Source organism: Carcharodon carcharias, chromosome 25, assembly GCF_017639515.1.
Source record: "Carcharodon carcharias isolate sCarCar2 chromosome 25, sCarCar2.pri, whole genome shotgun sequence".
NCBI classification, from domain to species: domain Eukaryota; kingdom Metazoa; phylum Chordata; class Chondrichthyes; order Lamniformes; family Lamnidae; genus Carcharodon; species Carcharodon carcharias.
Genome location: NC_054491.1, coordinates 38,801,808 through 38,816,691, shown reverse-complemented (window position 1 = coordinate 38,816,691; position 14,884 = coordinate 38,801,808). Strand labels below are relative to the sequence as shown.

General features: G+C 47.4%; 1 protein-coding gene across 1 annotated transcript in view; it reads left to right on the top strand.

Annotated features, from left to right (window-relative positions):
* The window catches only part of kirrel3a (kirre like nephrin family adhesion molecule 3a), a 259,729-nt gene that overhangs the window by 142,465 nt on the left and 102,380 nt on the right, over positions 1 to 14,884 (top strand). The window contains exon 5 of the mRNA XM_041174294.1: positions 878 to 1,028. Within this exon, the coding sequence (XP_041030228.1) occupies positions 878 to 1,028 (151 nt within the window). The remainder of the gene's footprint in view (positions 1 to 877; positions 1,029 to 14,884) is intronic.

Below are 14,884 nucleotides of genomic sequence, written 5' to 3'. Positions count from 1 at the left end.
AGGGATCCTGGCAGATGTCACACTGGGCGGGTCTTAATTGGCCCACCCATGTAAAATAGTGCCGCGCCCCCACCCAGGCCTGCTGATTTGGAGCCTGCCCACTTGCACCCGCTCCCGGACTTCCCCCCCACCCCCACCCCAATGGGGGAAAATTTTTCCCCTAAACTGGTATGATTTTGAACACAATGTAGTTCTCTCAGATCGCATGTCCTTTTTATTTTTGTCTGAATTTTGTCACTGTTTGAGCAAGTCAGTGGCATTAGGAGCGAGGATGATGAACAGTCAGTCATTGCACTGAAACTCATAGGAGTGCTGATCCAGGTGGAACATCTCCCAGTATTTTGCTCTTCTTCAGAATAGCGTCACAAGATATTTATGTCCACCTAAGATGGAAGACTGGGCTTAGGGTTATTATCTCATCTGAAAGATGGTGCCTCAGGCAGTACAGCACTCCCTCAGCACTATGCTGGATTGGCAGCCTAGATCATGGGCTCAACTCTCTAGTGGATCTTTATTACCAACTTCTGTCCTGGACTGTGTGTAAATTGAATAAAAGACACAATCGTAATAAGTTTGGTATCCTGATTGTCACTGATACATATTAAAATATGAGGCATTATATCTCTTTTCAGTGAAACTGAATATTCTTTAGCCTTCTACTCAAGCTGTCTCCATTGATTGTGCATTGCTCCAGGGCTTCCAGCTCCTGATCTACATCTAAAGTTTTCCCATTTCTTTTAAATCCTTTGAACTGCTGGCAGTCTGGATTATGCACTCGAATTGCTGTAATGGGTTTTGAGGCCAGAATCTTTTGACTCGGAGGGCAGAGCATAACCAACTGTGCCACAGCTAACACTCGGCTTGCTTCCTCCCATAGAGACTACTGAAGGATGGGAAAAGAGAGAGCATCATCAGCAGCCTGCACATCCCACAATCCGAAATCGAAAACGGGCAGCGCATCATCTGCAGAGCAAAGAACGCAGCAGTCCCGGAGGGGAGGGAAGCTGAAGTCACGATTGATATCCAACGTGAGTTGTCTTTTCTACTTTAAGACTTTCACTTCAACCATTGGCATTCTGGTGTTTCACCTTCCATGTACATTATTACTTCAGCCCATGGTCAGTGCACCAGATCTGATGGATCACTTTGGGGTAAATATTCAGCTTGTGCCCAAGGGTGCAAAACCTGTTGCCCACTATCGATTGACATGAGTTGAGGTAAAAATCGGGTGATTTATATGATGGGCAGTTGAAGCACAATACCAATGTCACACCTGGGGGTGGTAATGTAGAAAAGCTAAAGCCTTGGTCTGAATTTTAGTGTTGGTGGTACAAACTGTGAATTACAGCTTCCCTTTCCCAGCTTCCACAATGCAAACCCGACTCATGACTGATTTCTGCCTGGGATTTTCATGTTTTCATGCAGGGTTCGGGTTTGCAGTGCACTTTGCGAGCCACGATGGAGTGCGGGAGGAATGTGGATGTGAAGGCAGGCTGGTTAGAAGGCCTGCCTCGGTTCTCAGAGATAGCACCCTGGCTACCCAAAATCATTTGAAGGTGCCAGAAGCCTAACTCTCACCCCCACGCACCCTCATGCGCCCCATGGCCCCTCTCAGATTTCCCATACCCCCTCCATTAAGTTGTGTAAACAGACAGCCATGTACTCAGAAACTACATCAAAGGTATTTTGTTATTGCATGCTATTGCAACACCTTTAAAATGTTAATCATTCCCCTGAACAGATGTGTCAATGAACCACCTGCTTTGCTCAGATCATTCTTAGCTTTTGGAACTCAGCCAATAATTCATAATCATCACAGCTATCAAATCAAACTATGACAGCGACAAGACCCTGACATTGGGGAAAAAAGCAGGCAATGTTGCATTCCCATTTCAAAGCAGATTACCTGTCAATCAAATGAGGGGAACAAGTGTTTAGACATTTTTTTTAACATTCAAAAGCAGGGGAAATTTTCTTTAAAATTCAGAGCTTGTCTATACAGCTAAATTACATAACCAAACATGCCAAGAGGCATGTGTTTACCGACGCATTTTTCTACAGTTTTGGATGCATTATGACACATTCTGCAATAGAAAAAAAGTACTGAAATGCATCTCAACACTTACATAATAGTGTTCAATGTAATGGCCAACTTACCTTTGCAAGACAAAATCCTACGATAAATCATTACAATATCTACATTACAATACAGCATCTAATAGTGACATTTGAAGGTGTCAAAGCATTTTACACCTACCCATGAGAATGTTCCCAACTCCTCAGTAGGTCTTCCCTCAGTGATCACAAACTCTCCAATCAGGTGCTCTCTTTTGGGCTCTAATACCTGTACCAGCACATGGAGATTGAGTGTGGAAGAAAATACAATTTTCTATGGTCCTCACAATAGGAACCCCAATCTTGGAAGAGGTGCCTAATTGTTTTGCATCCAAGGCCTTCCCAATCTATGAAAAGGCCACACGAAAATGGTGTGGGGTTGGGAAGGCACAGGAACACTGTTTTTCCTGCAAGAAGAAACTATAGCTGGGATTTTCCAGTCCCGCCCATGGTAGGACCCTCGCGGGCGTTTGGTGAACAAGCAGAAAGTCCATTAACTTCTGGAAGGAATTTTGGCGAGACAGTAAATCCCAGCCTATGTTCTGCATTTTCTGAGCCATTTCCCATCTCATGAGGAGCCAAAAATCTGAACCCTTAACTCCGGTGAAGATTGTGAGATAGATCCCAGTCTGCATGGGTCTCAGTTAACTAGATTCACGATATACAGTTAGTGTGTCTAAAGGTGGAATTTTCCTTGCCTGCTGGCATCGGGTGTGCTCAGCGGCAAGAGCGGACAATATGGTGAAAAGGCCAGAAATTGTTTTCACCACATTGTGAAACCAGTTTGCGATCATCCGCTCAGCCCGTTGATGCAAGCCACATTTCATGCCATTGGATGTAGAGAATCTGATTGTCCTACATCTGCATATCATTATAAGGCCAGCACGCCGGAATCATCCTGCCCCACTGGATCGTCCGCCCACGTCGACATGTTTCACAACAGCATATATAAAGTGTGCATTTGGTGGGCTTCACTTTGAGGGGAACTGAGGGGAACCCGGAGGTGAGTACACAATGAAAAAGCGCAGCACTTGCAAGGGTTGCCTGTTGAACTTCAAGGTTGAGGCATGTTGAAGGGGGGGTGGCAAGGGCTGCCCTGCGGTTGAAGGTAGTGCACAAGGGAAACCTTGTAAAAAGTGACCATTCCTCCGCAGCTGAGACAGTTCAGGTGCATTGACAATCGAGGAGTCGGGTCTCTACCATATCTGCCCACTCAAGCAACACAGAGGCAAGAAAATGCCACTAAGTGCTCCAGAGCTTTTCACTCCTCAGGCACAGGCTGTACATTAATGAGCATTTTAGTGGACTGCAGAACAGTTGGACTGCTGGACATATTGTACAATCTCCTTGTGAAAGCTGTCATGGAGCAGTCTCTGGTGGAGGAGCTCACAGTCCCTTGCAATGTCATCATTTTGGTTTGGATCAGCCTCCCCCATGGTTCAAGCTAACAGTGCAGCCTTGCTGTGCGGGTTAGGAGAATAGCTGCACCTGAGCTGAGCGCACAGCAAGCAGGCCAATGGGCAAAGCTGCTGCCAATCGGTCAGGTGGAGTGGGGCGGAGGTGGGTGGAGTTTTGGGCAGCCATGCAGCACACTAAACTCTGGCCATCCAAGTGGTGGCCAGTACTCTGTAGGTTGCATTAAGGGACCTTCAGACTTAACCAAAAGAGGTTCTTAGAACACCCAAGCTAACCCATGTGTGTCTCTCTTTCATTCTGCAGGAGGAGTACATCTGGAGCATGGAGCCTGGTAAGCTATCTGTATGCCTCATGGCATACAGTGAACAAAGGCAACAGAGAAGAGAGTGACAGAGGTGCCTGGCTGGGTAGAGACTACAGCAGCACCCTCAGGAAGGAGGGACGACTGGGGATCCCACACACACTACTAAAGAGCCACAGCAAGCCGTCGCTGGTCAACACCTAGCTAGATCCAGGATCTATAGACATCGCCTCTCATTCCTGCAGATGACCGAGAACCAGTGTCACCGAAGACTGCTAATGTCTACATCTGCCAGGGTTTGGTGCCATGGGGATATGGAGGGCATCCACTGCCAGTGGCTGTGAAAGTGACAGCGGCGCTCAATTTTTACGCCAGTGTCTCCTTTCAGGGCTCCACAGGTGACCTCTGTGGCATATCACAAGCCTCCATCCACAAATGCATCCATGAGGTCACGGACGCCATCTTCGCAAAGGTACACAACTTTGTACATTTTGCCCAGGACAAGGAAAGCCAGGATGCAAGAGCGACTGGAGTCAGATCTCGGGTTCGCACAGGTGCAGGGTCCGATCGACTGCACTCAAGTGACGCTCAGATCTCCACTGCAACAAGTGGTCAACTATGTCAACTGCAAGGGGTTCCATTTGCTGAATGTGCATCAGGTGTGTGACCACCACAAGCACATCCTGCAGGTTGCGCACGATTTCCAGGGACTGTACACAACACCTACATCCTCAGTCCATCACAGATCCCTGATGTCTTCCAGGGTCCATAGACCATAGAGGCTGCAGGGATGGCTCCTCAGGGACAATGGCTACCCACAGAGGACGTGGCTGATGACACCCATGTGGTGGCCTCAAATGGCAACAGACGAAGGTATAACGAGGCTCATGCTGCAACTCACAACTTGGTGGAGCAAAGCATCGGGATACTGAAAATGAGGTGGCAGTGCCTGGACCGGTCTGGTGGAGCCCTGCAATACAGACTGCATTGGGTGTCACGCATTGTCATCTCCTGCTGCGCCCTTTACAACCTGGTGCTGCAATGGGGGAGGAGCTGGCTGAGGAGGAGATTGGGGAGCTGGAGGTCCCCTCCAATGAGGAGGACGTCGATGATGATGAGGGTGAGGAGGTCCTTGAAGACAACGATGATGGTGAAAAGGTCCTCACACTGGCCAGATGAGGCAGATGTGCTCAGGAGGCCTTCATTGCCGCTAGATTTGTGGAGGATGATGACAACATGCAGTGAGGAGACACCATATATCCTCACATTGCATCTGTGAACATTTTACTCCAGTCTAGCTTATGAGAGCGCACTTACCCTCTGTGAGAATGCTCTTTTCATGGAGACACAGTGGAGGCCCTAATAGTCGCTCAATTGCAGGAGGATGATGATGACACACAGTGAGGACAATCCATTGATCTTCACACAACCTCTGAGAATGTCTGACCCCTGTCTGGCTGAGGGTAGCTCACTTGATCTCCATGATCAGGGTCACATCATAGAGACGCAGCCATGAAACTTTAGAAGCATCTGATCCTTTGTCCACCTTCGGCACCTGAGCCCTTCAGGAGCACAGCATCACTGGTCACAGATGCTGAAGAGATGGGGGCCAGCCCCACCTTAAAGGTGCTGAGGGCACACAGAGAGAGTGATGGAAATCGAATACACTTGCCCACGACATTCTGGCTCGAGGGGTGCGTTGCTAAACCAGGGGGGCTGCAGGTTTTTTGTCTTTTGGGGCTGTCCTGTTTTCTGTGTGGAAGTCCTGGGCTGGAAGCCCTGAGAGGTGTGTGCACGGCTGCACTTTAAATATGGCACCTGGCGTGATGAAGCGGTGAGGTGATGGTGATCGAGAGCCTGCCACCTATCGAAACAGCGTGTTTCCTGCGAATGCATATTTAATGCAGGGGTTTGGGATGATACGGCGTGAGAATGTCATTTTCCCCGCCCGCTCTCACACTTAGTGCAAATCTGGGATGATTTCGCCCTAAGTGTTTTATGCTTGTGAGCTGATTAGTTGTTTTCCCAGGAACACAAGGCATAGGTTCGGGAGTAGACCACTCGGCCCCTCGAACCTGTTCTGCTATTCAGTACGATCATGGCCGATCTTGAACTTAACTCCACTTTCCTGCCCACTCCCCATATCCCTTGATTTGCTGCTAGACTAAAATTCTGTCTATCCCAGCCTTAACTGTATTCAATGATGGAGCATCCACAACCCTCAGGGATGAAGGTTTCCAAAGATTCACAAAGTAAGTAAATTCCAAATAATCAGCCCCTTATGTGCCCCCGTGTTTTGGATTCCCTGACCAGTGGAAACAATCTCTCAGCGTCCATACTATCAAACCCCTTCAAAATCCTGTATCTTTAAATTAGGTCACCTGTCATTCAAAAAAGTCCCATAGAATATAAGCCCAATTTACTCAGCATCTCATCATAAGACAGCCCCCTCTTCTGAGAGACCAATTTAGTGAACCTTCGCTGTCCCGCCTCCAACGCAAATATTTCCTTTCTTAAATGTGGAGCCCAAAACTGCACAAAGTATTCCACATGTGGTCCCATCACAACCCTGCACAATCTTTATTCTTGTACTCCATTCCCCTTGCAATGGAGGCCAATCTGCCATTCGCCTTCCTGGGCAGAATGGGCCCAGATCTGCACTAAGTGCGGTAGCAGGTGGGTAAAACCCACCGCATTGTTTATGCATTCTCGAGAAACACGCCGTTTCCATGGCAGGCAGGCTCTCATCCACCCACCGAGCCATCACCTCGCCGCTCCATCACGCCAGGCACCACATTTAAAGTCCAGCCGCGCTCAGTGCTTCCAGTCCAGGACTGCAGCAAAGAAGACATGGCTCCAAAAGGCAAGAAGACTGCAGCCCTTGAGCACCTTCTGGATGCCGAGAAGGCCAGCTGTGTTGTCCTCTATCCCCACTCTGGCTGCAGGATGGGCACCTACATTACCACTCCTGCTTGGTAGGCGATGGCAGTGGTGAGCAGTGCCAAGGTTACACAAAAAAGGTTGGCCATCCAATGCAGATAGAGGATGAGTGATCTCATCCATGCAGCCAGCAAATGGAAACCATCTTATCACTCTAAACTCACACTCAAGCCCATCACACCTGCATTGGCATCTCAATCACTGCCAGCTCAAGGGACATCACCATCCATTCTCTCACACATACCCTCCCATGTCCATCTGGCCTCATCTCCTCTGGAGACTGTGTCTCCAGCCCTCAGCATCTTGAGGCCACTTGCACAGATCAACATGTGCCCTTCTTCCCCAGTACAGCTCTCATCCTGCAGCCTCTCCTGAGACCATTTCTCCTTCTTCCCCAAGTAAGGCTTAGCTAGGGGCCTGACTAGTTCTGAAGCACAAGTCTTCAGTACTACTGCTGGAATTTTGTCAGGGCCCATCACCTTTGCAGTATCCAGTACTTTCACCATTTCTTTTCAGGTATGGTTCATTCTGCTCTTGTCATACAGTGCCCATGGAGCTTGGGGCAGCTCCATTATTGTGCCTTTGGTCACATCTACATTGAGGCATTGAGCAGCCCAGATAACTTGCAGTCATAGATTGGGTCGTACACATGTCTCCACAGCCCCTCAGGTAAGTGAGGAAGGAGGAGCAACCAGGAATAGATTTTGGGGGTGGGTGGGGTTGGTAACATGATTGTTATATAGTGGCGGTGATTGGGAACAGGGGGACTGAGGTAAGGTATCCATAATCAACCTGCATTCTTTGAATCTGTGCTTAGGAGAATCTCTCCTCATCTCCTGGTCTGCACAAGCAGTTAAGTATATTTTAAACACAACTTTTTGATTGCAGCCTGCAGTGGTGCTTTTAAAGACCCACACTTCTGCTGGGTTGCATGTAAAAATCTGGCTTTCCTGACTGCTACCAGCATTGACACTGACTTTTTCGAGCCAATCGATCTTGCAGTGGAGGCCTTGAGGAAGGCATTAGGCCTGTCTAAAGCTGTGGACACTGGAGATTCTTGTTTCTAAACTTTGCCAAGATGGTGGGTGATGCAGTTCCAATTTAGAATGAGCCTGTGCTTCCTGCTGCCATGTCCGTGGCTTTGGAGGCACTAAGCACCTGAAAAAATTTTGCAGTGTGTCTATATTTCTTGGCCCTAAGGTTTAAAATGCCCTTCACATTAATTTGCATATAAATCAAGATGCTGATGGTAACAGATTTTGCAGTTTGAGATTGGTCTTCAGCAGTTGTGTAAAACGGGCAATAGCAAATTGACTGCCGATTTTACTGGAGAAGAAACTATTGCCAGGGCAGACCTCCCTGGGGATGGTATACTGCTATGGGAATGGAAGGAGTTGCTTTCAGTACCAACCGAAGCATTTATATAATGCCTTTAATAGAATAAAATATCCCAAGATACCTCACAGGAGTCTTAAAAAACAAAATTTGATACTGAGCCACAAAAAGGTTACATAGAACGTTAAAGAGATGGGGAGGGATGAGGCCATTTAAGAGCTTAAAAATAGGGATGAGAATTTTAAAATCAAGGTTTTGTTGAACCGGGGACAAGGTAGGTCAGCAAGGAGTATTGGGTGGTTAGGACTTGCATAGGCCTTGCTGCATACGGACATGGAGTGTTTCATTATCTCAGGAGCTGTGAATGGAATGGAGCCAAACACTGCATTAATAATTAACAACCCCACTTCTGACCGTACGATGGAGGGATGGACATTGATGAAGCAGCCGAAGGTGGTTGGGCCACAGCACTGACCTGAGAGACTCCTGTAGCAATGTCCTGAGGCTGAGGCTGAGATGATTGGCCTCCAACAACCACAACCATTTTCCTTTGTCGAGGTATGACTCCAACCAGTGGGAAGTTTTCCCCTGATTCTCATTGGCTTCAGTTTTTACTAGGGTTCCTTGATACCACAATCAGTCAAATGCTGCCTTGATATCAAGGGCAGTCGATCTCAACTCACCTCTTGACTTCAGTCATTGTGTCCGTGTTTGTACAATGGATGTCATGAGATCTGAAGACAAATGGCCCTGGCAGAACACAAACTAAGAATCTTTGACCAGGTTATTGCTGTGTAAGTGCTACTTGATAGCACTGTCAAAGACACTTTCCATCATTTTGTTGATGCTTGAGAGTAGACTGATGGGATGATAATTACTCAGGTTGGATTTGTCCTGCTTGTAATGGACAGGGCATACCTGGGCAAAATTTTCTACATTGTTGGGTAGATGCCAGTGTTGTACCTGTACCATAGCAGCTTAGCTAGGGGCATGGCTAGTTCTGAAGTACAAGCCTTCAGTACTATTGCTGGAATTTTGTCAGGGCCCATCAACTTTGCAGTATCCAGTACTTTCACCATTTCTTTTCAGGTATGGTTGGTTCTGCTCCTGTCATACAGTGCCCATTGAACCAGGTTTGGTTCCCTGGTTTGGTATTGATGGATGAATGAGATATATGCCAAATCATAAGGTTTACTGATTGTGGTTGAATACAATTCTGCTGCCCACAGCACCCCTGGATACCCAATTTTTAGCTGTGGGGCCTGTTCTGAATCAATCCCAATTAGCACAGTGGTATTGTCATGCCAAGCAATGGAGAATGTTCTCAGTGTAGAGACAGGACCTTGTTTCCACTGGATTAAATGGAGAAACAGTAGAGAGGTTGAGGGAGGTAGTAGTGAGTTAGAGCTGGATACTATCAGCATAGAGGTGGAGCCTGCCATGCTTTCTGGTGCTGTTGCCGAGGGGCCACATGTAGTTGAGATATAGGTGTGGGTCTTGGGTAGATCCTAGCGGGACTCCAGAGGTAACCGTGCAAGAGGCAGGAAGAGAAGCCTTCGTAGGTCAGGTCTCTGGCTATGAATGGATAACTCAGAATAGAATCAGGAGAGGGCAATACCACACAGCTGGTTAAACAAGGAAACATGTTGGAGGAAGAGGAGGGATCAATTATATCCAGGGAAGCAGACAGGTTGAGAAGGATGAGGAGGGATAGTCCACCACAGTTACAGTCATATATGATGTCATGTAACTTTTTCACAGTCTCAGGATAAGAGACAGGCCATTTAGGATTGAGACGAGGAGGAATTTCTTCAAGCAGAAGGTGGTGAACCTTTGGAACTCTCTACCCAGAGGGCTGTGGAGGCTCAGCCACTGAGTATGTTCAAGACAGAGATCAATAGATTTCTACACATTGAAGACATCATAGGATATAGTGATAGTGCAGGAAAGTGATGTTGAGGTAGAAGGTCAGGCATAATCAAGTTGAATGGCACAGCCGGATTAAGGGGCCAAATGGCCTACTCCTGCTCCTATTCCCTATGTTACTCAATGAGGGCCATTTCAGAGCTGTGGCAGGGGCAAAAATCTAACTGGTGTATTTGAAACATAAGAGTTTCAGGAAAGATGCAGACAGGTTTGGGATATGACAATATGTTCAAGGACTTTGGTACAATGGAGAAAGAATACAGAAAGAGGGGAGTTCAGGGTTAGGACAGTGAGGAGTTTTAGAGGAAGTTTGGGTCCATAGGCTGCTGGAAAGGAGGAAATTAACAGAGACAGCTGATCGGATGGTCTCAGTCTTAGTGATAAAGAAGCTCATGTGCTCTTCAAACTTAAAAGCAAAAAGCTTTTAGAAAAAAACAAAAAGCTCCAGCTCCACCTGTCCCACCCCCCACACATAAACCAGTTCATATTTCATCTATTTTCTATTTTTCCTTAGTTCTGGTGAAGAATCATACAGATTCGAAACGTTAATTGTGTCCCTCTCCGCCGATGCTGTCAGACCTGCTGAGTTTTTCCAGGTGTTTTTGTTTTTGCTCCTCACACGTGTTGTTTGATGGTGGCAGCAGCAAGGGAGAGGGGTTTACAGTGAAGAAGAGAAGCTGGGGTTTATGTTTATGTTCCAGGATGATCTTGGAATAGTGAGAAGTTTTGGCAGAAGCGAGCAGGACCCAAAAACTGCTTTATATGGTCCTCCACGTCTAGCCTTGAATGTCTAAACCAGCTCTCCACCATAAGTATTCAAGTCAGCGACCCTTGGATTTAATGAGTGGAGATGAGCATACCGGTGCAACAATCAGGATGAGAGAGAGAGCAACGGTTTTAACAGAGGCAGAAACCTCAATGGTGATGCTGAAAGTGTGATTGAGTAGATTGGTAGCTGCAGAAATGTCATGGTGAGTGGAGAGCCAAAGGTTGCATACTGGAATTTGAAAATGCAGTTGTAAGTGACATTAGCTACAATGAAAATAATCTTTTCTCAAGGCTTGTATAACTTCATTTTTTTCTCCCTTCAATTTTCAGTCCTGGATAAACTGAGCACTTTTTTCACCTTGAGCCCTTAAAGCACTTGATTTAAGCCCTGTTTGCTCAGCAAGGGGAAGATTTGAACTTTGCAGTTAAAAGCATGAAAGGGTATCTCCTCAAATCTTGTATTATGCCTTTGAAATGATCAAAAGTCATCCTTAGGTGATCAGGTAATACTCTTAGCGTTATTCCATCATTGATCTTTGACTCGTAGCATAAGCAAAATATGTCTTCCCATTGTCCTATTTTCCACCACCTGCCTCGCTCGATCCACTTTAGCTTTCTCAATACATTCTTGTTAAAAGTGATTACTTTTAGTACTTCTGTCTACCTGAAGGACTGCTATTCCATTGACGATGCTAAATTGCCTTTTTTGAGCGCAAGTTGTTGAATGATCTTTTCATATATCCACTGTGGCTTCTTCACGTTATAACCTTGCATACCCATTACCATTTCTGTATTGTCTGGAGAGTATCTTTGGTCCTGTGTTTCACTATTCTGCACCCAGCTCTCACCCCCAGTTAACTGCTGTTAAGCCTTTGCTCATTTCTTTTGCTAGATGTTGAAATAGCAGACTGGGCATCAGCCGAGGATCAGTGGGTCGCATTCTCACTCCCGAGTGAGGAGACTGCATTTTCAAAGACCTGCAAAGACTTGGGGCAGGATTTTGCCCATGTCGGGCGGGCTCGGCGGGGACAGTCAGAAAGCCGCCTGTGATCGGGGCCAGACAGCAATTTCACACTGGGTGGGCCAATTAAGGCCGGGCCAGCGTGAAACGCGAGCAGCAGCGCTCAGCGCCGCCTGTGCACGGGCAGGGGAGGAGGGTGAGTGGGGAACTTCGCACATATGCACGGGGTGTGCAGTGGAAAAGCCCCCTGAGGCACAGAGCTGCCTGGCGGAGATGAACAGTCTTGAAAAACAAAAATAAAGAATTTTTAAATGTTAAAAAATGTGTCCCCTCGTGGGACTCTGTCATGTGAGCAGGGACATTTTATGAATGAGATGTAAAATTTTTTATTTGCTGTTGGAAACCTCATCCCGCCCATGGATGAGGATTCCTAAAGAGCGCAAAGGCTGCTTGGCCTTTTCACCTGCTGTCCGACCGTAAGGTTGGACAGGCAAAGAAAAATTTAAGTTAATTAATACTTTAATGGCCTTAACAGGCCTTCTAATTGTCAGCAGATGTGCTGCCGATTCCCATGTGCGCCCGCCGACCGAACTATCGTGCGACTGCGCGTTGGCATCAGGACGCTCGCCCGACGCCGTCGCGTGTCATTTCACGCCCGAGCGGGTCAGGCACATGCCCACCCACCAAGGTGAAAATTCTGCCCTTGAGCACAAAATCCGGGCTGATGATCCAGTAAATCCAGGCTGACACTCCAGTGCTGCACTTCAAAATACGCCTCATTGGCACAATATAAATGTAGGTCTTTATTTTCGTTCATTTTCCAAAATATTTAATTAGCTTCCTGCTCCCAAAGCTTACTACAGACCCATTTTATAATTGAATGTTATGAACAGACAAGTCATACCCACACTGTCTGCTGTGGTTGAGGTCAACTGACTCAATGTTGACCCCGGCCCCCAGCAGGCTGTATTCCTGACCTTGGGGAAAACCTTCCCAGTGCCGAAAAGATGGGGCTTCAGGTGGGGTCGGGGGCCAGAATTAGAAAATCTTGCATCAGAATGGATCCTTGATGTGTTGCTGCCTCCAAGCAATCTTGCCGGAGAAGGAGTCTGACTGGCACCGGCTAACTGCCTGGCAATGGTGGGAAGATAATTAGTAGTTTCTAATAAGTGCCCATTTGGGGGTTGATTGATGAGGCCACCAGGTTCACCCCGAAAGTGGACAGGCACTGCAGCCAACCCCCCCCCCCCCTATTTACCCCCTCTCCCATCCTCCTGCTCAGTACCGTTGAAACTGAAGCCCACCAGGTGCCTGGAAGCAGTCTCACAGCAGCAGGCCAGAGGAGCAGGGGTCATCAACACCTTTAATCCCACTTCCCCCTCCCCCCACCCCTCACCCCATCCCAGAGTCAGGGGCATCAGAAGGCCCCGCAACCACAGCCACGGCCCATCCTGTAGATGGGCTCCCCCAGTGCAATGATGGCCTCACAGGTGTGGCCAAGATCACTTTGTACAAGTGCAGAAGCGTGCAGACAAAGCCTCCATCTTAATGCACCAACCTGCATCCGCAGTGCCTACCTCTCCCAGTAGTACTTCCAGCCGTCCACAGCCTAGGGCACTCCAATTAGCCCTCACACCTGCGTTCACTGCTCACTGTGCCAAATTGGACAGTGAACACGGAGGCAGGCTCTGGGATTGGCCATCACTGGGAAGATTACACAGGTGGGTGGGACCTCTGGCATCATCGGGCTCGGGACCTGGAAAAGCCTCCAATGCCCAAGAACCTTTGAACTGCAGAAGATTCCACCTCCACTGATGTTAATCAGTTCCCTCACACTTTCAGTCAGTAGCCCCTGCCAGGTTATTCTACTAATGCTGCTTTCAGCATTCATTGTTTAAGACTTTACAAGTAATTATTTGACCTGATTTCTGACCTGAATTTTAAGAATGATGGTAACAGATGCTCAGCCTGTGGCACAGGGCTCTGTGCTTTCCAGGGCTTAGTGATCAGTGGTGTGACTCTCCAATGATCAGAACACAAGAGATAACATTGTCCATCTGCGTTTTGGCCTCCTATGTGAGCCAGTTTTCCAGCTGCTCCAAAATTTACTTTCATTTGATGGGTTTCTGGAATATTCCTGGTGAGGTTTGGCCCTTGGGAAAGATGTTGATTAGCAAACAAAAGAAGTTACCTTCAATTCAAGGCCAGTGGGTGCAGATTGATCATGCCCGACTCCCCGAACAATTGTGTGCGGCTGAGTGCAGCACGTCTGACAGCTGAAGGAAGGATGAATGTGGAATTTTCCAGCGAGGATGTAGAAGTGACTCATTTATTTGGAGAATGGTAAACACAGTGAAGAGGGATACTAGTGAGTACTGAGAAAATTGGACCTAAATTTCCAACTTCCCACTGAGTGGTTAGGATTTTGACACCTGCATGACCCTGAGTCATGGTTCCGGACCAGCAGTTCAGCACAGGTCCCGAGTGGATACCCATTGCCAGGAGGTTCCCAACAATGTCAGCGAGACATGGCACACAAAAGGAGCAGGGATTACAGCTGAACCATGCAGAAACACTCCAAAGTGGTAACAATGGAATTTATTTGTTAATCTTGACTGGGCTGAGGCCTCCACTATCAACATCTTGGAAGCTCAATTGGTCCACCCATACTGATGTTGTGGCATTAACAGGAAGGGCAAAGGCTGGATGCTCGATGATGAGTGACCTCTTAAAGTCTTTCTAACTTCTAACACCCTCAATTGTGATGGAACATATTGACATAGCCAGCACTCAGCTAGACAGGTACAGTAGCAAACAATACTCAAGAAACTTAACACTATCCAGGATAGTGCAGTTCACTTGATTGCCCCTTATGTTCCCAGACTCACTAGCTGCCCCCTCTACCATTGGTACACTATGACTGCAGCATGTATGCTTAGTAGGCTGCACTGCACAATATCACTAAGGTTGTTTCAATAGCATGTTCCTCCCCTCTGACCTCTACCACCATGAAGAACAAAAGCAGCAATTTCAACATCTCCAGGTCTTTTCCAAAACCCACCACAACCTGACATGGACATTTATAGCCATTCCTTCATTATCTCTGAATCAGTATCCTGAGA